Genomic DNA, 26,859 nt, shown 5'->3' with positions numbered 1-26,859 from the left:
TAATCCAATTAAATAGGGTTCTATGTAACTGTCAAAGAAAATATGCATTCATATGCATATAAGTTTTGGATGTCACTGATATTTTCAATTTTACTAGTACCTAATTCAGACTAATTAAAACAAAATTGGACTTTCCTTGCAAAGTATTTATTATTAATAATAAAATAAGCTAATGTAATCAAAACATATTGATATTTTAATAATTTAACTCAATGATATTAATAATATTCAAATTTGCCCCAAAAAACTAGGGCAGGTAGATAGGAAGGATTTTTTTTGGAAAACCAACAGTGTTGTCAGTGTAAAATATTTGTAAAGCTTCTTCAATTTCAGTTTTACATTTTATGACCTGCAACATATTCTATGCTACTTTATTTTACTATGGTAAGTCATTAAAGTGTTATTTATTTTTCAACTATATAATGTGCTAATCTCATATAATGAATTACTACCCCATTTAAAGATGACACCTAATCTAAATTCATTAATACAATAGTTATAATTGTTTTATTGTAACATACTATTCCACTAAAAAATGACCATCATAGAACATCAATGCTGTGCTTTTACTAAAATTTTCATTGATCTCAATTATTTAAAGAAAAAAATCTATCAGGCACTAATAAAAAAATACATAATTAGGGTGTCAAAATTTAACAAACTGAACAAGTCAATTTGAACTTCTCTTGCAATGCAAATGGAGCCACTTGAAATACCAAATTGTTCCCATACTAGTCGGCAATATAGCTATGACATTGTGTCTATTCATAACATGCATCAGATACACCTTCTGAAACTTTTTAAGCGGTTTTGAAAACGCTATTTCATTGCAAACTTTCGTCAATAAAGGATACATGTCGTTATACAACCGAAAGTGAAAGTACAGTTTAAAAAAAATGAATAAAGAGCGAAATTGTTGAAAACTTACGAAAATTTTAATTGATACTAACATAAGACCGTAAGACTGAACAAAATTATACGTAACCTTTAAATCATAACATGAAAGTTTACTTATAAAGCAAATTCTTCATTCATCCGCGGACTTCTTTGTGTCGTAGTCATAAATGCCTCCAAATGGAGGTGCGTGATGCGTCTAAGTATAGAGGTGACAATAACGTAGTGACGTCACCATTTATGTATAGAATGCGTTTTCCTGTCAATCGATTATCCACAGCCTGACTGTTCCGGTTACACACCAGTAAATTTCACCACACGAATACTTCTTCTTCTTCTTCTTCTTCTTCCAGTAATGTACAGGTCCCCTCTGGGGCAGTTTCGTACATGGGGGTTTATGTACAGGGACATGTGCACGGCGCGCAACTATATACAGTGCTGATTAAAAGGTTAAAAACATCTGTTTATCGGGCCTACCGCTGCGCCGACAGGCCCCTCTTGAAGGCCTCTACGCTGTCAGCTGTGGTGCCCGGCGATGGGTGCTGGTTCCACAGTCTGATTGCGGAGGGGAAGAGGAGTACTTGTAGACATCTGTCCGACAGAAGGGTAGCAAGAAATTCGGATAAAAAAGAATTTAAACAATGTAAGAACGAAAGAATAACAAAACATGCTTACAATGAACGCAAGGTACAAAAATGGACAGTTTTTGTCCATGAACCTTAAATACCTTTGATATGGGGTGATGGTCGTTTCGTGCACTACCAGTTCGTGCCACTGATATTTGTGTTGGAGGGCATTGGACGTTTCGTTCCACTGATAATATATAGACGCATAGGTGTGAATAATACCGCATAGGTGTGAATCATAACGGGAAACTTTCGCACCTTTGATTGTAACATCTGTTTAATGTTAAAAAAACATTTTTTTAGTTCAAGAATATTTATTCAGTTTTAAAGGTATTCTGCGATTTCACGATTTATTTTAATACAATATATGAATACAATGTTTAAGAGTCAATTCACATGCTTCATATAATACATTAACACTATCTAGATTGATTACATAAAAATATTCAAACAAGTTCAATAAATTGGCATTATACTCATTACAAGAAACAAAACAACGAAACAAGATTTGCTACACTTTTTGATATTATACATTAACAATATCAAAAGTGAACGCATACATACATTAAAAAATGTTTCAATACACATATACACAAATAAAAAAAATTAAAAACATACTATACTTAACATACACAAATCAGATATATTGCATTGCAGAATATATACAAAAGTACAACAGCATACTATCCTATACATACACAAATCAGATATACAATGTATTGCATTTCAGAAGTCCTCATCGTGGATGTTGTCATGGGCTGTGCCCGGTCGGTAATTAATTGTTTGCTAAATACTTAAAGGCTAATTGATAAAATTTTATTTTATTATTACATACACATGCTGCATACAAATAACAACACTTTATGTTTTAAATTTATTTAACATAATCGACTATGTACACATATTTGTATACTAACAATAAATCATTTTATTTTTGTTATTTATAATTATAATTGTTAACATTGTTGTAATTTTCACGCCCCAATATCATTCACAACTATACGGCATTATTCACAACTATCCGCCTATATATTATCAGTGGGACGAAACATCTACCCCTTTTCAACACAAATATCAGTGGCACGAACTGGTAGTGGCACGAAACGTCCATAAACCTTTGATTTGCCCCTTTAAGGGCCGTCCACCAGATAAAGCGTCGTATCGACGCGAAACGATATTTTGGGAAACTACGAGGATTGCTTATATAGGTAAAAAATACATCCGTTCTCCACATGAGCGTGGATGGTCGAGTGGTCTAGGCGGGAGGCTTTTTACTCCAGGAATCCAGGGGTCAGTGGTTTGAGTCCTGTTGAGGGTTACTTTTTTCCCTTTTTTTTAAATTGTATTCTTGTGAGTTTTTTTTGCTGGAGATTTTTAGTTCAAATGTTTAAATTTAAAAATATAAAGCATTTTATGTATTTAATGACAAGCTTCAATACATGCCTAAATCTGTTGGACGGGCCCTTAACTATATTGTATAAATCTTGTTTTCAGTTATTTACTGCATTATTCTTCTTTTACTCATCTTGCTACACATAATTTGTGTTTTGATTTACATTTAAATCTACGTTTTCATTGGCATACAGCAATACATGTATTTGTATGTGTTTTGACCTGCACCATGTACATGGTTTTCACTGTGTTCTTAAATTGCAATTAAATACCTTCCGTAAAACTGCATTTGTGAACAAACAACAACGGTGACCTATTGTTTTCTTTTTATTTTTGTATTAAGTTATAACTCATTTAACATTAAGGTAAATTTGGAAAAAATCTAGGTGCAGGAAGGCATTTAAAAAGGGTATGATTGAAAACAAAATTATGAAAAGAAAAGGCACGTTATAATTGATTTAACATCGGTTGCAAATAGTCATCGACTCAATCGTTAAATGATTTGAGTATATGATGACATGTTGTATAAAATCTGGCGTTTTATTGTAGATGCATGTTCAATCTCAACTGGTTGTAATAGAAAGCTTTGTTTCTCGACGACAGATAAGGAACGCAACACAGACTGACATAATGTCATTCTTCTAACAAGAGCTGTCAGAAGACAGCGCGCTCGACTATTCGAGTGCTGGACAGTATAAGGTAAGCCATCATGGGGAAATTGTTTATATTCAATAAGGCAAATGTAATATAGTCATATTCTAAGTTGAAGAGGACCATAATTGAAACATATTGATCGCTTATGTTTTAAAGAAGTGGTACTTTATGACGATTCTGTGTTCAGGTATATTTTCAACAATCTATTGAACATTTGTAAAGACATAAAACAAACTAATAAGATTTTATTTTAAGTTTCATAGCAATATCTTGGGTGGGATGGTTGGATAATCCTTCAAAAATAAAACAAATAAGTATTTGTGTTTTTTTACCATGTTTCAAAAAAAATAATTTTTAGTTGGGGGTGGGGGTGTGGTAGAGAGGGTGGTATAATGTGGGGTGTGATCATTTATTAGATGATCTTTCAAAAATAAGAAAAGAAGTGGAAAAATATTGAATTTTTTTTGTTGGGGGGGGATCTGGTATGGGGCGTGTTGGGATGTTTTGGGTGGAGTCCATTGTGGTATGTCAGGTAAGTGTTGTTTTGTCAAAGTATGAATCAAATCTGATCATAAATAAAGAAGTTATGGCATTTTTAGCAAAATTTAATTATTTAACCTTGAGAGTCAATGTCATTGAAAGGTCAAGGTCAAATTCAACTGGCCAGGTACAGTACCCTCATGATAGTATGAAAGTATTTGAAGTTTGAAAGCAATAGCCTTGATACTTTAGAAGTAAAGTGGACCCCACGCCCCACAAAATTTAACCTAATATTCAACAGGACTAAGTCAAAAAAGGGCCACAATTCCGTCAAAATGCCAACCAGATTTATGCAACTTGTCCTGTACAGGCCCCTTATGATAGTTAGCGAGTGTTCCAAGTCTGAAAGCAATTGGTATGATACTTTAGGGGTAAAGTGGACCAAAACACAAAACTTAACTAATTTTCAATTTTCTAAGTATAAAAGTTCCATAATTCTGTCAAAATGCCAGTCAGAGTTACATAACTTTGCCTGCACAGTCGCCTTATGATAGTAAGTGTTGCAAGTATGAAAGCAATAGATTTGATACTTTAGGAATAAAGTGGACCTAAACACAAAACTTAACAAAATTTTCAATTTTCTAAGTATAAACAGGGCACATAATTATGTCAAAATGCCAGCCAGAGTTATCTTACTTTGCCTGCTCAGTCCCCTCGTGATAGTAAGTAAGTGTTCCAAGTTTGATTGCAATAGCTTTGATAGTTAATGAGAAAAGTGGACCTTAACACAAAACTAAACCAGACGCAGACGCATACGCCGACTCTCAGGTGATGACAATTGCTCTTTTTTTTCAAAAAATAAATCAGCTTATTAGTTAATGCATGTTCATGTTTTTGTAAATTGATTTTATATATTATGGACATGTATAAAAACAGTGAAACAGGAAAAAATATTGTTGGCTTCATAGTTTTTGACGATGCTGCGAAGCGGCTCGTCTAAGTTATCATACCATGAAAAAATTCTTCACAATGGCGACCTATGTAAAAGACCGAGCCAGTCCGATTGAGATGGCTCGATTTTTCTAATCGGCAAACCTCGCTGATTATCATTGATAAAGGTAAAGGAAGCTCAGCTATAAATAGGACAGTTTATTCTGGGAAAAAGATTTAATAATAGTTTGACAACGTTAATTTGAAATCAGTTACATTCAATCCATTATATGTTTATAGATCTATGAAACAACTATGCATTTTCTGTATTGTAATTGACATTTGTCGTGATTCTATAAATAAATTGCGAATGAAAATGTGTATAATTAACGTTTAACGCGATCACAAGTGTAAAGAAAACGAATTATTTCGAACCTGCCATGGTATATAAACAGCATAATAGCCGTACGACATCTATATCACTCGCTCTTATGCGTGCTTTATTATTTGCATATTTAATAAACTTTTCAAACAGAAATTACAGAGCCACATCAGTTCACATACTATGTTTGATAATTCATTCGTTTGTTGGATATTGTTTGCTGTTTTAAACACATATTAGGTCATATCGCGGAGATTTAGTTAACCTTACCATGTGTTCATGGGCGAACTCACGTATTCAAGTGTTCTTACGACTATGTGCTCATACCTTCTTTCGGGAATCATCATGAAATTATTGCCGTACTTAACGAACAAACATGCCTAAGCTTATTGAATTAGAGAAAAAACAAGAATCAAAAGAGAAAAATTATATGTTCATGCAAATGGGCATGTAAAAATCACGTCCGTACACATAACATATTAACTTAGGAAATAAACAACGAAATATAGAGTTTGGTATGATATACATGTGAAATTAAAGAGCATGGTGTAATTAAAGAGCATGTCAAGTTTTGAATATATCCGCTGAAACGTAATGTTATAACCCACAAACGTTTTACTGTAACAAAACTTTTTTGAAGATAAGTGGTACAGAAAATACACGTCGAATAACTTTTTAAAGATATTTCTTGTTATATTTGATCGAGAATGTAACCCGCCTCCCAGTTTCGCTGAATGGGTCAAGTTCCCCACGGGTACTACTTCCCCGTAACCTCCCAAAAAAATTCGTACCCAATATTTTACGTGCCCAATTGTTTTGGTACCCAATTTTTGTTCGTACTCAATCTTTGTTTGTACCATTGTTTTCAACCATTGCTTTGGACCAAGAGAGGGTGTGTTCAGTACAGATAATACAAAATGCACAAAGTTTGCAAAATATTTGTCTGTGTTAACTTTTGTCTGTTTGATTTCTATGCCCCAACTTCTACATCACACAGTTGGACAGTGAGGGGAGAAGGAAACTGGCCACTCTTGCTACGCAGAAGGATGGAATGGGTGACCCATTGGCAGTCTGCTACAACAGACACTCCGCCTGCATTATTGTCGTACTTGTGTTTAACAGCAGTATCCTGGTGTTCAAAGTACAAATGTGTTTTTTTAACATGCATCTTATTTTATTATTCAGATTATTTAAATTGGCCATGAGAATATGTTGTTGTACACTTAGAACATTGTGATATGATACTATAACAATGATAGTATTAATAAAGAGTTCATGTGAACATTAGAAGTGCTATGAATGTATTAAATTGTTACATATATGACAATTATTTATTACTGTATTTCTATTTTACTTAACACGCTTAAATGATTTTAGTTCAGTGAATAATTTATGTTATTTACCTGACATCAACATCACACTCAATTTATATATATTGGCTCTCACTTCTTTAAAATACATTACAAATGTATAGAAGATTACTTAAAATTCGTTTAAGCCTTGGTTTTGAAGTATGATGTAAAGTGCTGTTTCCAGCACTGAAAACACCTTTCTTTATAAAATGTAATGACCTTAACTGAGGTTTGGATCAAAATCAATATCCAATGAAACGTTTAGGTATTCTATTCCAGTTGACTAAATGAATAAATGTTAATTCAGTATCGGCTAATGTGAAAATTACAGCGATGCAGCATTGCATTTTGCAATATTGTTAACCCGAGTTTACAGTGCAAAGCTATATTCATGAACAAGAGTAGAAATGTGAAGCAGCTACAACAGTTTGACACTGTCAAAATCAATACATTGTGTGTGTGCCCCCTTATGTTTGCCAGAGCGTTTATTCTTGCAGATGGTGATCTTATATAAAACAATTAGTATTATATTGCATTCTGTGCACTAGTATATATATATATATATATATATATATATATATATATATATATATATATATATTAGCATATCGTTCTTCCTCACTCTTCCCTACCCTGATATACATGCACTTCTGAAAATTCATGTAATTGTTTTTATAATTGACATTCAAACATTTTAAAGTAATGAGTTTTACATAAGCCAGCATTCCAACAGTACAATCATGACATCTCGGTAATTGCAATACATTCCATGTCTTGTAATTCACGACATGGTTTGTTGATAAAATCACAGGATAAAATGGTTTGTGTGGTCCACTGGATGATGTTTTGTTCTTATTGCGCAATTTAGGGGACACAAATTGTCTTATCAATTTTCTTGAATTGTTATTATACAATATGTTAAGTGGAACTCTGACACCCCAACATCCCAAACAAAATTAAACAAATACCTTGCAAATGATATCATACAAAATGGAAAAAAATCCATGGACAAGTGTTTAAAACACAAATTATACATATATTATTGTCGGATAGTCATACATGCACTTTTTGCAAAAGGTCAGAATAATCAATAACCCATTTATTCTGGGAGTGAAATGCAGTACAAAAACTCATTACAGATATCTCTGATAGGTTAAATAATGCAATATACCAATAGTAATAACTGCAAACTGTTACTTCTGGGTGATATAAATGAACCGTTAAAGGAGAAATACTTTATTCTTATAATGAAAGTAAACAAAACTACATTTGATGAATGCAAAATGAAAGACCTTATCCAAAATTTTCAGGGATTTAAAGCTAGCCTAAGATTTTCTTTAAATGTTTATGCGAACACAACAAGTGAATCAAATACAGGAGTTTTTTGGACAGTTATAAAACTAATATGTAATTATTTCATTAAAGCGGGTATATACGATTTTTTATATGTGTTTAATTGTAATATATTGATAAAACATGTTACAATCACCATATATAGGCAAGAAAAATCATGCATTAAAGCCGATTTCATAAAATGCAGCAAAGACAAATTAGCGCCCCGAGCCGATTGTGACGTGCATATTTTCCTACAATAACCGAAGCATTCGTCTTTGTATTAGGATCGGAGCTAGTGTTCGTGTGTCGTATGAATAGATATCGTTGCAGGAATTCAAATAAACCGTTAAACTAAGTTTAGATTCACATCGTACATGTATGGTATACATGCTGGCGAATTCGGCTGTACAGCCATTTTCAATTTCAGAATTTAATATCTGGCTTATTTTGCATTTTTCGACACATGTTCTTCTCAACTTTTATTTTAATTTATATTGAAATATATAATTAATAAGTTTTTACACATTTTATATGAATTCATAAATATTTGACAAAATCGTATATACCCGCTTTAATACAAACATAACTGTTGTTTACCTAGCAGCTCTAATTAAATATGTTATTGATTATTGTCAGGTAAATATACTTAAACGTACCCGGTCAATATTAGACTGTACCCGAGTTGTATTCCTGCCCAAAAGCCGATGACCTAAAACAAGCTACCAATAACCATAAAACAATATTGTTTATCTTAAACAAACTTCTCTTTCAAAAAAACTACATCCACATGCTTTTTGAGTATATGTTTGGATAATATAGAGGCCATTTAACAGAAAATTTGACATAAATGTGAACATAATTAATTTAAAAAAAATAGCCGACAACGACCGATATAGCGTTAAAATTCCCGTGTACATTTTAGTATATTTACCGTACCCGGGGTACATGTAAGTATACTTAAGAGTACCTGGGGTACATGTAAGTAGTACCCGAGCCGACAATGACCAACCAAGCGTAAATAACTGTTCTTATATATTTTTCTTTATGCAGGTATTGTATAATAATACAATTTTTTCTCTTTTAATACATGTATTTGCATAGTCATTAATGGTGTTTTATTTTGTCCATAGACTGATGGAAATAAAAGATTTTTAATTTGTGATCATTGTTTATTATTGTCCAAATCATGAAGTAAAGATCAAAAATGTAAAAAGCGTTAATAAAACATAGACTTTACAGGTCTTCTTTTAAGTCTTCTTTATTCACTGGAATGTCGCTATAATTTTGTAGCCTGAAATAAAATCACATCCTTTAATTCATCATACAAAATTTGATTCACAATAAAATGTTCTCGCAGTCTGTCCAAAAAATAATTATCTCTCTCGTAACGAATTCTACAGGACAGAAGAACTAAAGTATCTCTGTTACTGAGCTTCAACAAAGTTCTAAGCAAATCTTCGAACACTTCTTCAATATAAACAATGTCAGCCCCTAGAATGACATCAAAAGGGTCAGGAAAGTTGTTGATGTCCTTGGTCCAATCTAAAGCACGAATCTCTGTTCTGCCAAGTAAATCTTCAGGCAAGTTTTGAGAGACTGTTTCTTTCAGAAAGTCTAAAACTTCTTCACGGTCTGTTATTGTCACGTGGCTGCCTGAAAACGCAAAAGATTCTCCATAATACTGTTTAAAATACTGAAAATTAGAGGATCAGTCAACCTAAGAAATGAACAAAATATAAAATCCCACGAATAAAAAAACCAAACAACTAGAGCTTTATTCACTATGAATGCCCCCCCCCCCCCCTCCACACACACTAAATGCTTTGTTACATGCATAACAGTCATGCCACGGACATTAATCATGGGCGCCACCTCTTTTTTGTGATGCATTAATAAATGAGCCAATGCTACTTCGGGGGGTGGCGCTAAAGACCAGATGTTTTGAAATTTTACGAATAATTTTTCAGGGACACTTGTTTTTTATGCCCCCGGATAGAAAGATCGGGGTATATTGTTGTTGGCCTGTCTGTCATTGTATGTGTCTGTGTGTGTGTGTGTGTGTCCCAAATTTTTTTAACCTTCATAACTTTTGCAATATTGAACGTAGCAACTTGATATTTGGCATGCATGTGTATATCATGGAGGTGCACATTTTGAGTGGTGCAAGGTCAAGGTCATCCTTCAAGGTCAAAGGTCACAAAAAACAATTCCAAAACTTTAACCAAAACTTTAACCTTCTTCATAACTTTTGCAATATTGAACGTAGCAACTTGATATTTGGCATGCATGTGTATCTCATAGAGCTGCATATTTTGAGTGGTGAAAGGTCAAGGTCATCCTTCAAGGTCAAAGGTCACACACAAAAATTCAAAGCGGCGCATTAGGGGACATTGTGTTTCTGACAAACAAATCTCTTGTTTTACCTTGAAAGTAGCATTGGCTCATGTATCAATGCATCACAAGAAAGAGGTGGTGCCCGTGATTAACAGCTGTGCATGCCCATGGCATAGTGTGATGGCCAATAAGTAAAAAATAAATAGATCACAATTTGTGAAAATTTTGTTTTGCGCATTTACAATTCATGGCTATGACATAATAAGTTTTGATTCAATTGCTTGAGAAATGTCTCATTTTTCACTCCAAGCGGCCTTTAAAATTACATAAATTCAAGGGCACATAACTCATGAGAATGTTGATCACTGGACATGAAAACAGCGTCCTGCACATTTTTTAATTCAATAGCTTGACAAATGTAGAAGTAACATATGGTGAACTCAACACATGTATAACAATTTATGTGCACAGATCCTCCAACCATCATAGTGTAGAAGTTGCAAATACAATGTAGTTAGCTCAACACATTTATAACAATTTACGTGAACAGACCCACCAACCATTCAAGGCTAAAGTAACCTGGTCATACCAAGCAGTGTAAACAGGTCTAAACCATCAAAGACAGCTACATCGAAAAGAAAACAACTCCAGAGAAAGAAATCTATCTGAAAAATATTTGTGCCATGCTTTGAGAAAGCTGGGCTTAAGCATGTGTGTAAAGCACTCTGCACAGGCTAATCAGGGACTATGCTTTGTGCTTTAATGGTATTTTTCATTGTAGGGGAAGTCCCTTCTTTGCAAAAATCCAGTTTAGGCGGAAAATGTCTTTCCTAATCTGGGACGACACTTTACACACATGCATTAAGCCCCATTTTCCCATAACGAGGCCTATTTATAAGGGATTCAATCACTGGTTGTACCTAGCAGTGCTGCTACTATGCCAACCAAGCCTGTGCCTGCCCCCAGCTCTATTGTGTTCCTTCCTCTCACTAGGTGAGGATTCTCCTCTAGGTATGCTGACAGAACCTCTGCCTGCAAAACATAGGAGCCTTCAGTGATTTTTTTACATGGGAGTCCCGAGTCCTGGACTCACAAAAACCTCTGGGGATGCAAAGTTTGTATATACGCGAGTCGAAAAAAATGCACGGAAATTTTTAAAAAAATAATATAATTTAATACTTGGACTCATTCTTTCAATTCGATGACTCATGGATTTGCAATGTATGGAGTCCCAGGACTCAGATGAGTAAATTTGAAAAAACATCACTGGCCTTGTTCTGGGAAAACTGGACTAAATGCATGTGGTTGAAGTGTTGTAACAGATAAGACTGTGCAGTCCACAATCAGGGACATCACTTTTTACCCTAACTGTATTTTTGTTAAGAAGAGACTCTCTTAAAATGAAAACTACCATAAAAGCGAAGTGTCGTCTCTGATAAGCATGTACAGACTGCACAGGCTAATCTGGGATCACACTTAACACTTAATCATTAAGCCCAGTTTTCTCATAATGAGGCTTATGTAATTATTACATTAAATGTCATTGTGAATTAAACTATTTAGTGTCACATGTATCATGTATTACCAGGGTGCAGGATCATGTGACTTTATTGGGTTTTCCCAATTAACCGATATTGAATATAACACACCGTTAAGTGCTGATTTTTTCCAATTAACTTTTTAAAACAATTTTTCTTAAGAAGTTCAACCAGTGCATAAAAGACAAAAAGCTGGACCATCCCGTCGGGACACGTAAAAGATCAAGCATTCCACCTTTGCTTGAGTAAGTAGATTACTTACACTAACTCTTAAATTCTATATTGATGATAAATGTGTTTAAGAATTTCATGAACACAAACGTTCTCCTTTTTCCGAAAATATAAAACACAGTTTTACACACATCATTCCATAAAGTGAAAAGTGGTTATCCCGTATGCCTAGATTTGATATCCAATTGGGACAAGGCTATTCCATTTAACATGTGTAAATTGTGTATCACGATGTACACATTTCAAGCAGTGTTCTTATTTAACTAATTGTCAGTTAATCTACTTTTAATTCAATATGTACTTTTTTCTATTTCCTAAACTATTTTCTGAAAAAAAGAAAAGTAAATATATGTAAAACATCAATGTGTATCAGTCACAAGTCAATTTGTTTGATAAAGACAGGCTTTTTCCGCCCTATGCCACGAGTCCGAAATTCGGCCCCATTCCCAATGCAAATCTGGTTGTTTTTTTCCAATTGAAAAAAAAATTCCCAATTCCAAAAAAAAAAAAAAAAAAAAAAAATTATTTTTTTTTACCCTTAAAATATATAAGTTGACCTGATCCGGTGTAGAAAATAGAAAGTATTGCATAATTAAATTATCTGATGCCTTGAAATTGTTTTTAAAACTGTAAAATATGTTAATGATGATTTAAGACTTTCCTTATTTTCCTCAAAATCCGGCGCTTCGCGAGATTTTTTTCACCTCAAAAAAAGGCCAAGCCTTTTCCCCAAATTCAGATTTAAAAACCTGCACTTATCACACATGTATTGTAAAATTTTAATAAGTTATCCAAATAGTCGTTTTTTACCAGTTAACAGCTTCTTTGAAATATAAGAAACACTATTTACATGCGATAATTTTTCCCAATTGAGCCAATTTTGCGATTTTTTTTTTCCCAAAATGGGAGTTTTCATGACGCGAACTTCCCAAAATTCCAGTGTGGCGTATTCCCAAAATGGAGCGGAAAAAGCCTAAAAGAAAATCATTGTTTTGACAATTTTTTTAACAAAGGGTATTGGTATTTTTTGACATGGCTGGGCCATGAAATACAAACACATTTTGCTTTTATTTCAGAACGATACAATTATCGTAATTAGCAACCTCAATAAAAAGCATCATGGTGAGAAATGCCTAACAAGACCAATAATTTGAAAGTAAATTGTTGATAAGGTGTCAAATACAACATTGATTCACTCGAGTAGTAAAAGTTGGTTGTAAATAGTGGGCAATAAAGGGATTAGCGATGGTAAGTTTTAGCCAGGCAGATGTCACATGGCTTGAATACCAAATTTAATTGAGAACTTATATCGTGTAAGTACCTGTTATCGAACAACACCTATTATCGGACGTTTTGTTTTGGTTCTGTATACACACGCCCAAAAGTGCGCATGATGTCACATTGATAAACAAATGGTCGCACATGAAGTCCATGACCTACTTGCCTACTTAGCTTGAAACAAACACGCCGAAAACAGGTTAAAGGAATGCATTTATTGTTATTTACCCCGTTTGATGTGCTTTTTGCTATTACTTTTTAAATGCATTTATCAAAATGTGCATTTACACACCAAAGAGCATATTTCCGTTTGCAATTTTGATTGCAGCAGACGCAGATTTTTTCGACGAGTCCGGATCACGTGATAGTCATGTGACTTTGTATATACTGGAGTAGTATTTAAGTGTCATTTAATAGGTCATGTTTATATTGGCCCCCATTTTGTTTTGTCTGCTAAAGGTGACAATAACCAGGGAATCATTGTTATGAATTCTTGAAGGTAGTTTGCTGGAAAACTTTACAGATAAATCATTCAATGATTGAACTGTTAGTCATTTGTTAAAACAAACTGTTTTTGTCATTTTAAGTGTTTCATTTTTAACGTAATTTAACGTAATTTCTTAGGTGTTCGATAACTGGTTCGTCCACCATAAAAGGTACGTTGTTTTTTACTAACGTTGGGACAAATTATTTCATAATGGGACTCCTGGACAAAGGCCAGGATCAGGACATCTGGCATGTATGCATTAATTGGTTGTGAGTTTATGTCAAGTCAGAAACATTTAAATACCCTCAGGCAACTTACTGCATCCCAAACGACAGCTGCTACTCCTAATTTCTTCCATTCTTGCTTGATCACAATGTCACGTGATACGTATTTAAGCGTTCGTTTGTCCCTATGCAACGGCAGTACGTTGTCTTCGTTGTATAAAACCAGGGCCATCGGAGCAGTATTTTGACATGTGTCAGATGATGGTGATCCTTGATTTTGTTTTGTGATTTTTGATTCCTTTTCCGATTTGTCACAATATTCTATTGATTCTGAATTTATAAAAGAAATATGAAGAAACCAACAGAATGTTAAAAATGTTTTCAGCAGGTTTTCATTCTTAGGAAACTGCATCGCAAAATGAAATTCATTATTTGCCAAACGTGTTTTGTTTACAGCGGAAACGGATGTTAAAATATTAAATATTGGCTATTGGTCGGCGAATTCGATCCAAGGCGAATTCGGCCCTTAAAATGAGGTAATCGGCCAAACTCTTTCACGACGGTGAGAGCATGGAACGACAACTCTGCGTGGAGATTGGTAATCGGCCCCACTTGGAAATATTATTTACAAAAAAGAGATCGTGTTCATAACAGTCGACTACTTTTGGAGGTTGCAGGTATGTAGTCGTCGTAATATGGAGTAAGAATGCTAGAGACGGAATTGAAATAAAACAAACATATACATATATTGCGTTTGCATATATTTTAATGCATTATTAAAAAAAATGTGTATAATAAAAAATAAACATGTCTTCAAATAAAATTTATTATTATCAATTTGTATTTGTTTTATAAACACAATAAGAGGTTTTTTATTACTTATCATCGAAAATCTGCATTTGTTTCTTTTCAACCAGAATGATCAAAGGTGGTTCGTGTGTGGCTATGATTTAAATTAGTAAAAACATCATTTTAAATGAAAAATAATCAAATTATAACGAAACATCAACTTCTCTGAAAAAAATCACTATCAAATATATAATATAACAAGGTATTAAACTCAAAATCACCCAAAAACGGGGTACACCGCTTTGAACAGCCATAACTTCATCAATTGTGCAGCTATTTGAACTCGGTCTTATTCAACGCAGAAATGAATTTCATTTTTTGAAATGTACATATCTTTATATTTTTACAAATGCTGTGTCAATTTTTAAGAAATAACACGATACATATCTCGCGTGACCTACTAGTCATAGATCAGACCCGATCGAAGACGGAAATCTTCAAAGAGTAAAGGGCATTTTCTCTGCACAGTTCACTAACCTAGGTAACATAATTCAATTAAACGTGTAAAACAACATTCTTACCATTCTTGCCGTTTCATTATGCATAAAATATAACTATCCAGCGCCGTTTGAACCTTTGTTTACATACATTTTAACTGTCCGACATATAAAACACACGAGTGATTTCATTGGTCCCATGCGAAGGTGTGTCTTTACACCTGAAGATTTCATTAATTAATCGGGTCTGATCGTTGACTAGTAGGTAACCCGAGTTGTGTATTGTGTTATGTATTTCTTAAAATTTGATCCAGCATTTGTAAAAAAACAACCTATGTAAGATCGACAAGATTCGGAAAAAAGTATTTAGTCCCTCAAATCATAGGCTCTCTTTCGTTGTAAAGGGCTCAGCACTTGGCGAGTTTATCATCCATGTGGACGTTAGTGCGTCTCCGAACCCGACCGATTGCAGATTTCCTCATGCAAATTCCGCACTAATATACAGCATAATTAAATCAAAGCGCTGTAGGCGCTGAAGGCCTGGGGCTAGGTTTAGTGTGACGTAAAATGCATTTACGATGTTTTGTCCGAATTTCTCCCTTTGTCCGAATGTATACGGATTGACTCTAGCGGTTGAGTGCAGAAGCTCATAGACTGTAAGACAAGACAATAGTTGTTTATATACTACAGTGTACATAGACGGTGGAGGACAACTCGATACTGGTTGTGGGAACGATTACATTTTGTTCAGCTCAACAGATCTGTTAGAGGTTCGTCTACATAGGCGGTGAAGATATACAACAACAAAAACAACATGGCCGCAAAAAACTGTTATTGTTGGCGTCAAATAAATCACTTTCAATAGCCTAAAATAGCTTTCTATTACATAATTAACAGATCAGGTAAACACTCATACTTCCTTTGTAATGTGTATACAAAAGAAAATCCACTTAAGCCCAAGTCTCACTTTTGCCGATAGAGCCCCGGGATGATTCGAAGAAATTTTTTAACGCGGTCACACTATTTCCCGGTGCCGCCCCGGTTGAAGCCGGTCAACAGCCCGGCAGAGTCCCGGTCAACCCGGACTGGCTTCGGTTTATTCCGGTGAAGCCCCGGCAGAGCCCCGGTTGTCGCCGGTAGTGCCCCGATGAAAGCCGGCAGCGTCCCGGCAAAGCCCCGGTTGTCGCCGGTAGTGCCCCGGTTGAGCCCCAGTGAAAGCCGGCAGAGCCCCGGTAAACCGTAACACCGCCGGAACTCACCGTGTCTATACCGGCATCAGACCCCGGCAGAGCTACGGCAACGCTCCGGTTTTACCCCGTTCGTCGCCGGTAAAGCCCCGGCAGAGCCCCGGTTGTCGCCGGTATTGCCCCGGTTGAGCCCCAGTGAAAGCCGGCAGAGCCCCGGTATACCGTTACACCGCCGGCACTCACCGTGTCTATACCGGCATCAGACCCCGGCAGAGCTACGGCAACGCCCCGGTTTTACCCCGGTCGTCGCCGGTAATGCCCCGGCGGAGCCGCGGTGAATGCCGGTGGCGTTCCGGCAGAGCGCCTGTTTTTGTATATACCGTAGATATACCGGGACTCTGACGGCATTCATCGGGTCGTTGCCGGGATCTTTATGGGTCCTGTTGAAGCTACGGTGCCGTCCCGGTTGTTCCCGGTGCCGTCCAGGTTGTTCCCGGTGTCGCGCCGGTCGTTGCCGGTCCTTCCCGGTGCCTCCCGGTTCATCCCGGAGGTATTAAAATGTTAAATACTTTGCCGGTGGAGCCCCGGTTTTCCCCGTTTCATCCCGGTCGTCCCCGATGGAGCCCCGGTTCATCCCGGTAGAGGCCCGGTTCATCCCAGTATATCCCGGATATCGCAAAGGGGCTCCGCCGGCATCATAGTGAGACTGGGCCTTTACCCTGATAAAGAACGGTGTACAGATTGTGTACGTTGTCTCGCGTAGAACTTTTCGCGCTCGATTTGCGCGCTCGATCTGCGCAGTGAAATATCATATCCGGTAACTTCGTATATTTCCGAGAATGATCATGAATATTTGTTGTTAGTTTTTATTTTATTTTTCTTGAATGTCTCGTTAACGCAAAATAAAATAACAATATCTTAAAATATGTTTATAAATACATAATGTAACGTCTTCAAAAAATATATCCAAAAAAATTCTTCTTTCTGTCTCCGTAGACACTCGTATCTTTTCGACCCAGACCGTCAAGTGAGGAACTTATTCTCGCATGAATATGCAAACAATAATAAAAACTATGTCGTAGCCAATGCTTAGCAATTTTGCTTCAATAATATTTTTACACGTTTATGACACTGTCATGTTATATAGTGATGTTCTGTATTTACAAGGCGGGTTATTGAGATCTGCGAAGAACTTCTTTGATTGCGCATGAATTACTGCCAAGTGGTAAATCGGACTTTTGGGAATTCATTCATTCGTGGGTTTTGGCAGCCAGCCAATTCTGACTGTCTCAGAAATTTGTATCATTGCTATGGCCTTAGGGCTACGCCCCAGGCCTCCAAGCTGGCAGCTAAGAGAAAAGACTATGGATACGGATGAAATATTTATGCTTACTTACACTTTGAATGAAATAGTCCATGCAGTCGTCAGAGTTTCTTGCAAAGGGCCTTCAAGTAAACAATAGTGAATCGTCAATCTGAAGTATTTATGACAAGATTATATATGTGTTTGTGTCTATAGCCCTGTAGACATTTAAATCATTGTTTTGTCTTAGCTAGCTGGATGCGCGCAGATTGTATTATTATCAAATCAAAAGGATAAAAACTATTGTAACATCAGTATCGCAGCAGTTGACAATACATGATGTGAATTCAATTCTTCAGATTTTTAAAAGAACGGATTGGGGTAATAAAGATGTATCAAACATTTCATTATATTTGCTAAGCGTATCCAATAAAATTGTTTGTACTTGGCCGCTATAAAATCATTTATCATTATCTTCAATATTTGTGTAAGCTGACTAAGCAGTGTTTGAATGCACCGTTTTATAATAAGCGGTACCATTTTTTAATCTGCTAAGAATACACTGGACTGTGTACACGTAAGCTAACCAGTACACAGAACCCAAAGTAAAACACAGCTTATTATGTTTGTTTATGAATGTGTAATTAAACATCGAAGGACTGAAAATACCTTTTTAGCGGAAAATCTGGTCGGGTCTGACTTTTTTCACTTAGTTTCTACTTTTAAACCCGTATAGGGAGGTAAAGATCGCTAGGAGATTGGGTGTTCACAATCTCCGCGCAGTGATTTAAATGGTTCAGAGCAAATCTCGATATCAAATCCCTGCCGTTGTAACCAACCACGTGATTAAAGCCGATTCACGTGGTATAATAATTTTTCCAATGATATAAGTATTTATTTATTTTAATTTAGGTATTGTTTTATGAACTTAAACTTGCACACTTTTTTCAAAATATGAAAGGAAATTATACTTATTTTCATAATATAATACTAAAACAAAAAAACGTACAGATCTGAAAGGATTTTTTGTGATGGCAGTGGTTATAGCCATTAGCATTGGGGCGATAACCGTTGCGTGGAGTTTGGGTTGTGCTCAATAATCAAAATGGTGACCCGATTGGATGGTAGACCGAATTGACTTGTACAAACTTTATTATCCTACACACATGGTGATTTGTAACCTTTAAAATTTGTAAATATTTCTTCTTTATTCATTCCATTATGTTAATTAAACATATACATGATATTATTCATACAAAACTGGAAAAAATAATTAAAATTTAATTAAAATAGAAAAATATTTAACGGAAATTTCCGCCATATCCCGGAAAATAACGAACCGATACGTTGCCCGGATGTAATATGGCGTCGACAGAACTGATAAATTTGAAGTAGCTAAATCCATAATTCAAACCCAAACAACCTATTCACTGCGCATTATTTGCGTTAAGAATATCCCAATTAAATGCATTAATGGTAATGCATGCAAGGAAATTCCCCAGAATCGATGATGGGTAAGATGTTCACCAAAATCCCATACTGTTATTCAAGCAAAACTTAGTCCGCCATTTTCGTTGTCAAAACGGTTTTATTTACCTGAAACAAATTACAGTTCTTCGGTCAATTATTGCATTGGTGCAAGTATTTCCATTACACAGGTGCTTAAAAATGTTTAATTGTTGCTTTCAGGTATGCTGACCAAAGAGAGCCCCATGGCTACCAGGTAAAGTTGAGCTCCCTGGGTCGTTGTCAGCTTGGGTACTTTCAAGAAGTACCTGAGCAGAAAATGACCAATTTGGGACAACCACTATCAGTTATTTTCCGCACAGGTACTATCCAAAGTTCTGTGGGTACTCTTAAGTATTCTACATATTACTCGAGGTACAGAAAATACACTAAAAAGTACCCCAGAGTATTGCCGTGTGCCTTTTAGCGTATTTTTCATACCTGGGTTAACTGAGCAGAAAATGACTAATATGGACTGTAAATTGGAGGGTGTAACACCCAGGCAAAGACAGTTTTGTTAAAAAATTATATCACGAAGGTGTGATTTTTCCGTTGACCCAATTGATCAAGGGGTTATTTCTGAGGTTCATGTAATTCAGAAGCAATATCAGTTTTTGAATGGTAAAAGAAGACCAAATGTCCTGGTGAATCGTTAACTACTGATCCCGTGGAAGTGTTGGTAACTGAATTTCATTTAAAGACACTGTCAAAGTGCTGACCGTATTGCATAAACATCGAGCAAGAAATGAAAGATTCTCACAGCATTGTTCACAGGGACCGGGAAGCAAGATGAAAAACTGAATCATCACAATTGATACTGTTATTGTTATGCTCCCCCAACATTTATTTTGGGGAAGCATATAATCGCCGCTTTGTTTGTCCGTGCGTGTGTCCGTCGGTCCGTGCTATTTCTCAGCAACTAATGACCGGAATTCATGGAAACTTTATGGGAAGCTTCACTACCAAGAGGAGATGTGCATATTATCAGCGGGTTCTGGTCGGATGATTTTTCACAGAGTTATGGCCCTTTGAAATTTTCTTTAAAAAAATTCGTGTCCCCCCAACTACTGTGCACTCGAGACGTTTCCTTTTATCTGAATATATAGTGCAATATTGTGACAAAAAATAACTTTGGGGAGCATCAACCGTCTCTGACGGTTTCTTGTTTAATTTGCAAGCATGTATACCTACTTTGTGAAGTTATAATAAAGTTCTGAAAAATAAATCTTTTTGTAAAGTTCAATACAGTGATTATTTCTATGTATGTTGTAAGAGGTTTGCCACTCTGTTATGCGCATGAATGGTTGTCAAAATAAGTCAACAGAATTTTCCTCGCCATAACCACACTTGTGTCTATCACCAAATTTCAGTGATTGACAATAATTTTATTTCCTATCTAAGTCAAAATTACAAAAGTCAAACGTTTGCATGGTGGTGCTTTTTTAAGTTATTACAAGCCTTTTTGACAATTGTTTTGATGTATTGCAGATGAGTTGTTTCACTTCTCTGTGAATCACTGAATGTGTGTGGTGCACTGTACAATGCATTTGGAATTTCCAAAAACAAATACACTCAATAAATAATTTGTATTGTATAACAGATGTTCTCTCTGCTGATTCTGGAATCATTCCTATTTGATTTTATGGATACATGTAGCACTTCCAAAATATAATGTATGTGTAATGGCTGTCTGCATTGGAAGACATCGTCCAATAAATATTTAATTTTTAGTCTAAAGATGGGTGGTTATTTATGCTGTCAAAGAAAAAAATGCATTACTATTAGGCCAAAAAAAAAGTCTTGGTTCAGGGAACCCGACCGACCCTATTTTTTTTGCTCCCGACCCTAACGATTTTTTTGGTCCATGGAAAAAAATCTGATGGCGAAAATGCTAAAATCTCATAAAATTTCATTGAAAACAGCCACCATTTAAACCTGGATTGGTTTTCTATATTTTTCTCTTTGTTTCAATGAAAGTGTTCGCAATTTGAACAGTGAACAAAAACCGGTCTGCACCTGTATACGAGACATCGCTTGACCTTATTGTAATTGAAGTGCGCATGCTAGCTGGCCAATCAACATTGAGCTCGCTTACACATGAAATGACGTTATTGAATAAAATGTAAAAATGGGTGGAGCTATGGAGTAATATTCGGTCATTCATGCGCAGACACTGTGCACTTTGAATACACAGTTAATATTGTCGTCTGCAAACAAAATAGCGGCCGGTCGCAAATGTCGTATTATTAAAGATTAAAAATGAAAAGAAGCGTGACAATAATTTAATTATTTCCAAGCTGTCTATTGATCTGAATTTAAAAGTGATAATTAAATAAATAGTTCTATGTCGATGATGTTACAACTTTCTGCCAATTTCCGATCGAACTGAAAATATGATAATTAATTAATTTGTTTGTTTTACTCGCACACTATGCTAACTGACAGTAGCGTATTTTAATCAAATGAAAATGTGAAAAACACGCGCGGTTTAATTGTAATTAAAGTTTCGAATTTTTAACACATAGGAAGAGTCATTCATCTAGTCTTCTATAAAAATGGAAGTAACCACTTTGTCTCTACAGTCGCTAACATGGCGTCTTTAACCTTAAAGCGTCGTTGGACGAAAAAGAGTCATAACAAAAAAAAAATGAAAACACAAAACACTAGAGCATTCCAAGAGTCATGGAAACTTGACAACAATTGGCTTCGCTTTGATAATGAATCAAAATCAATGTACTGTGACGCCCTTAGCCTGTACAAACCAATAGCAACATTCAAATTTATGTACACTGCTCACTTCCTGTGCGATGCGCTCAAACCCATTGCCATTTTATCAAAAAATGTACCAGAAGAAAGACTTGTGCTATTCTGAGGTTACCCTCCTTTTGACAGCCACTATTCAGACTCTTGAGCACCTGTCAGAGACTAGGTCAGGTCTCATGATGAAAAAAATTCTGAAGGTCACACCCCAAACACCAGAGACTGATAAAGATGGCTTGTTCATTTTTGAATATGAAGGTCACACTATCACAGACAGACAAACAAAAAATGGTTGGCTCAAAGAAATTTTGGGCCAGCGCTAGCCCTAAAGAAGTGCATAAAGAGCTAGGAATATTGAATAATATACAAAGACTAAATACCACATGTGCAATGTTAATCATTTGGTCAGTGTTTAAACAATCATGGGTGCATTAACTGACCCTTTTTCACCCTGAAATCAGTCGACTGGTAAAAAAAAAAAAAAAAAAAAAAAAAAAAAAACCTACCTACCCTCCTACATTTTTCTGGCCATGTTCCCTGAACCAAGACTTTTTTTTTTTGGCCTTATTAGTCACGTGAATGTGACTTATTACGTTTGGGTGACCAAGAAGGCCCACTTTAGATCTCCATCCAAGAGCTAAAGGCTTTTGATACATTTTAGTTTTAATTGGTTTCAAGTATTGTACTGGGATAGAATTAAGTGATTGCCCATTGGAATTGGACTAGTAGATTTAGGCCTGGGTAAATCAATTTCAAAAGTTGGAATTATTAGAACATTATCCGGGGTTTTTCAGCACTGCCTGCGCCTCGGGAAAACGGAGGCGTTCCCAAAGCAAACGGGCCCGATCCCAAACCAAAATATTTTTTTTTAGAAAGAAGTGTCTTTTGACTAATGATTATAAGATTATTAATGTTCCAACTCGTCCAGCTGATGTGTATCATTTCAAAAAGCACTGCTGTGGTTGAGCAAGGATTCAGCATCATGAACCTGCTGTGCTCCCCATTACGCAGCATGTTCACACAAAGCAAACTTACTCATCTGATGCTTACCTGCACCTGAATGACAAAACATTGGAGGAGCTGTGTGATGCTTTCAAAAACAGAAATCAGAGAAAAATTATGCTGTTACTTGTGTGACTAACCAGTGTTTGTTTTGGTCAAAAATATATGCTATAAGTTTTTGCCTGTTCAATTCTTATCTCAGAGTGTAACTGTAACTGAAAAACAAAATTGCAGTACTTGAATAAACGTTGAACATGCCCAATATTGCACGTGTTTATATAAAGAAGACAAAATAACAAATGAAAACAAATTTATTTGTTAAACCACTGACTTATTTAAGCATGATAAATTCACAAGGTTTTCCCAAAATGAGCTGTTTCATAAAAGCAAAAATTCCCAAAATGGACAATTTTGTCGATAAAAAATTACCAATTTGGTCAGACTCCTTTTCCCAAAATAGGCAGAAAAACCCCTGATTATGACATGTACTTGGTTTTGGGCTGCTTATTCTTTGTTCGAACAAACAAAGTACCTTAATAGATGCCAGTCTGGGCAATCTACTGTAAAATTTTAATTTCTATCCCTGTTGTGACTTATAACAGGCGACCCAATACCCATCAAAGGCCGGATACGGAAACCACGGTAACCACACTGAACGATATGACCGGTCTCCGGATCGAACCAGTCCGGGATCACGCACCAGTCCCAGATACATCAACAAGTCTTCCTATGTGGACCGAACAAAGGAGAAGTTTGAGAGAGGTATTATCAGAACCTTGTTATGAGAAATCTAGGCTCAATGCATGTGCGTAAAGTGTCATCCCAGATAAGCCTGTGCAGTCTGAAGTGACAATGCTTTTGGCATCAACTGGATTTTCATGAAGAACAGACTTTGTTTCAGTTTTTTTTTTCCACTTTTTGGGAAGATAGCCCATGGCTTTGGAATTGGGAATTTTATTGGCATTTTCATGAAATTGGGAAAATAAATTCATTAGCCTTTTTTTCCACAAGAAAAGTCCACTGATTAGGGAAATACTAAATTTGATTTAAATCTTTATAATCATTCAAATTAAAAGAAAAAAAAATCATATAATACTTTGTTAGATGTAATTGAATTAAAATTGAGATAAAATACACATAAGACTTCTTTAAAAAAAAAAAAAAATTTTTTTTTTTTTTTGGCAATTGGCAATTTTTTGCCACATTTTGGGAAAAAAGTATACTTTTTGGGATTGGGAACATAGCCGAATTTCGGATATAAAATCGGGCCAAAAAAAACCCTGTGTTTATACAATTAATTACTACAGTGGTATGACTCTGTACGCACATGCAATAAGCCCTGATTTCCAAGAACCAGGCTTGTTATAGAATTGAAAAACTTTAATGAAGAAAATTGATCAAATTTGGGGCTCATTAATTCGGCAGAAATCATATTTTGATGTTTTTTCACCTATTCATGTATTCAATTTACCCAATTGGCTTTTTTTGTTGGTGATTTAAGATTATCTGTCTGACATCTTATTTAGAAACAAATTATACTTGGGGTACAACAATACATAAATAATTATGTTGAAACATTTTGCAGTCACTCTTAAAAGAGATCTCAACATAAGCAATCATCATCGGATGAACTGATACCAGCGAGTTTTTGTCCATCACGGTACCAGCCCAATTTGATAAAATTAACGCCAAAAACCCTGAAATTGGGAAAATTTGCATACGTAGTGAAGCCTTCAATTAGGAACTTGGTGTATTAGATTTTTTTGATCACAGATACTTTTAAATTCATAACTTAATGTTGTCAAGTTGTCAAAATTATATAAACTAAGGTTCAATCCATAGAGCTGCATAGAAAAATTAACTTAATGTTGCATATCATTTATTAAAAAAAATTGATATATTTCATTTGGAAACCTTATATTGGGAATTTTTTGGACAGCAATTGGGAAATTTGTAGTTTATTCCTTATTGGGAATTGGGCCATTTTCCAGTAATTAATAAAGAAGGAAAAAAATTGCTGGATACATGTTGACGCAAATAAAATATTGTTTCTTTTTTATCAGGCTCAGAGAACTCCCCCGGGAGGAAATCTAGCACTCTCAACAACTCGGACGGACGTAGTAACCAAGCAAACTCTGGTCATGTTATTCCGGTTATACCGGACAAAGGCAAGAATACTGGAGCAGCAAAAGACAAAAACGAGGTATTTCTCAGCAATTTCGATGATTAAAGCAAGTGATAATTTTAGCTTTTTTTCTGGGAAAACTTTGCTTAAAGCAGCTGTGTGAAGTGTTACGTCAGATTAGCCTCTGTAGTCCGCACAGGCTAATCAGGGACAGCTCTTAATTATTGTATGGCAATTTTGGGTGTAAAGGAAGTCTATTCAAAATTTAAATCCCAAGTTCGATGGAAAGTCTCGTCCCTGATAAGCCTGTGAAAACTGCGCAGACTGATCTGGGACGACACTTAACGCACATGCATTAAGCTTAGTTATCACAGAACGAAGTTCATTTTAACAATATAAAGAAGTGAAACTCCAGCTGCTGGAGCAGTATTGAATTCTCATTAAAAACAATTAGTTGGTCCTTTATTTAAGGCAAGTAACCGATTGCCCAAACAGTACAAAACAGCACAATACAGCACAATACAAACCAACATAAACACAAAATATGAATAAAACTGGGGTCACCGCCTTGGAACAGTCAATGCAAAGCATTGAGGGTTTAAACCAGTTATAAGCCTTGCTAGAAGAAAAGCTTGAATCTTATTTACCCCAGATTTTGTCACGTTACCTCTTAAGTAACTACCTGTATATTATTAGTACATAAAAATTGCAGTGATGGAAGTTCCATCAAGAAAAAATGAACAAGTTACACAAAACCTTCTGTCATTTATCTTGTTATGCACTTCTTTAACAGTTTGTAAAGGTGTTGGAAAAAACTAGTGACCTTTTTAAAACTATCTGTACATCAATTTCTAATATTTTTCTGGAATACTCAGAAATTCTTAAAGCTGAGAGCAGCAAGTTTAAACTTCCAGATTTCTTAAGTCAATGAAAGCCATGCCTTGAGACGTTTCACTCCTGAAAATAATATGCTGCTCTTTATTGTGATGCTTCAATTGTCAGTAAGCCAAGTTGAAAAGGGGTTGTCTTATGAAGATCAAACATCTGCAGTTCTCAAGAGATTAATTTGAATGTTCAAATTTGAATATTAGCATATCACCATGAAGTCATGAAGTGTGTGTAACAGTACTTTATGTGCCTTTGAACTCAACAATGGACATGTTTGCAATTATTGCAAGTCGCAGTCTGTTCTGGTTTTATGCTGGTTGCAAAAGCCATTTCAACTTTGCTTCTTATGGGGGAAATGGTTAAAGCAGTGCAAGGGTATCTGCCACGTTTGTGCTCTTTGTCTATGTTACTATGCATGCAAAGTAGTGCTGCAACAATACGCCAAAAACCGTATTGCAATATATTGTCAGTTCAAAATCCCGTATTGCAATATATCGCAATATATTGCTAACTTGTACCAAAATTATAACTTGCCAATTACCCAATAATCCCATAAATTCCAATTTTAAAGCAAATTCTGGTAAATATTTACTATAAATGTGCTCAAGAATAATAAGAAACACAAACATTTGCAAATTTTCTTAAGTATCAAATACATTTTTGCA

General features: G+C 35.5%; 2 protein-coding genes and 1 long non-coding RNA gene across 3 annotated transcripts in view; 2 read left to right on the top strand and 1 right to left on the bottom strand.

Moving 5' to 3' along the window:
• The first annotated feature begins 588 nt into the window (after nucleotides 1–588).
• On the top strand, nucleotides 589–9,401 carry LOC127857860 (uncharacterized). Its single transcript, XR_008038659.1, has 3 exons — nucleotides 589–1,537; nucleotides 3,462–3,611; nucleotides 6,356–9,401. It is a non-coding gene; the product is annotated as an uncharacterized LOC127857860 (long non-coding RNA).
• On the bottom strand, nucleotides 7,931–14,620 carry LOC127857855 (protein N-lysine methyltransferase METTL21A-like). Its single transcript, XM_052394553.1, has 3 exons — nucleotides 14,232–14,620; nucleotides 11,300–11,411; nucleotides 7,931–9,698 (listed from the first exon to the last, which is right to left on the bottom strand). Exons 1-3 carry the CDS (start codon nucleotides 14,547–14,549, stop codon nucleotides 9,322–9,324), a joined length of 807 nt encoding a protein of 268 aa, XP_052250513.1. The 5' UTR covers nucleotides 14,550–14,620; the 3' UTR covers nucleotides 7,931–9,321.
• A 4,628-nt stretch (nucleotides 14,621–19,248) lies between these two features.
• Nucleotides 19,249–26,859, top strand: part of LOC127857844 (WW domain-containing adapter protein with coiled-coil-like) — a 47,340-nt gene continuing 39,729 nt past the window's right edge. The window contains exons 1-4 of the mRNA XM_052394531.1: nucleotides 19,249–19,427; nucleotides 19,603–19,636; nucleotides 23,784–23,943; nucleotides 25,245–25,384. Coding sequence (XP_052250491.1) covers nucleotides 19,387–19,427; nucleotides 19,603–19,636; nucleotides 23,784–23,943; nucleotides 25,245–25,384 — 375 coding nt within the window. The 5' untranslated portion in view covers nucleotides 19,249–19,386. The remainder of the gene's footprint in view (nucleotides 19,428–19,602; nucleotides 19,637–23,783; nucleotides 23,944–25,244; nucleotides 25,385–26,859) is intronic.

Source organism: Dreissena polymorpha, chromosome 14 (genome assembly GCF_020536995.1).
Source record: "Dreissena polymorpha isolate Duluth1 chromosome 14, UMN_Dpol_1.0, whole genome shotgun sequence".
Lineage (NCBI taxonomy): Eukaryota > Metazoa > Mollusca > Bivalvia > Myida > Dreissenidae > Dreissena > Dreissena polymorpha.
The sequence above is the reverse complement of the archived record's forward strand: the minus strand, read 5'-3'. Positions and strand labels throughout refer to the sequence as shown.

Coding starts and splice junctions, on each gene's coding strand:
- LOC127857855 (XM_052394553.1), bottom strand. CDS start 14,549: ATGCAGTTTCCTAAGAATGAAAACCTGCTGAAAACATTTTTAACATTC. Junction 11,412..14,231: donor CAGCTGTCGTTTGGGATGCA/GTAAGTTGCCTG, acceptor TATGTTTTGCAG/GCAGAGGTTCTGTCAGCATA. Junction 9,699..11,299: donor CATAGTAGCAGCACTGCTAG/GTACAACCAGTG, acceptor TTGCGTTTTCAG/GCAGCCACGTGACAATAACA.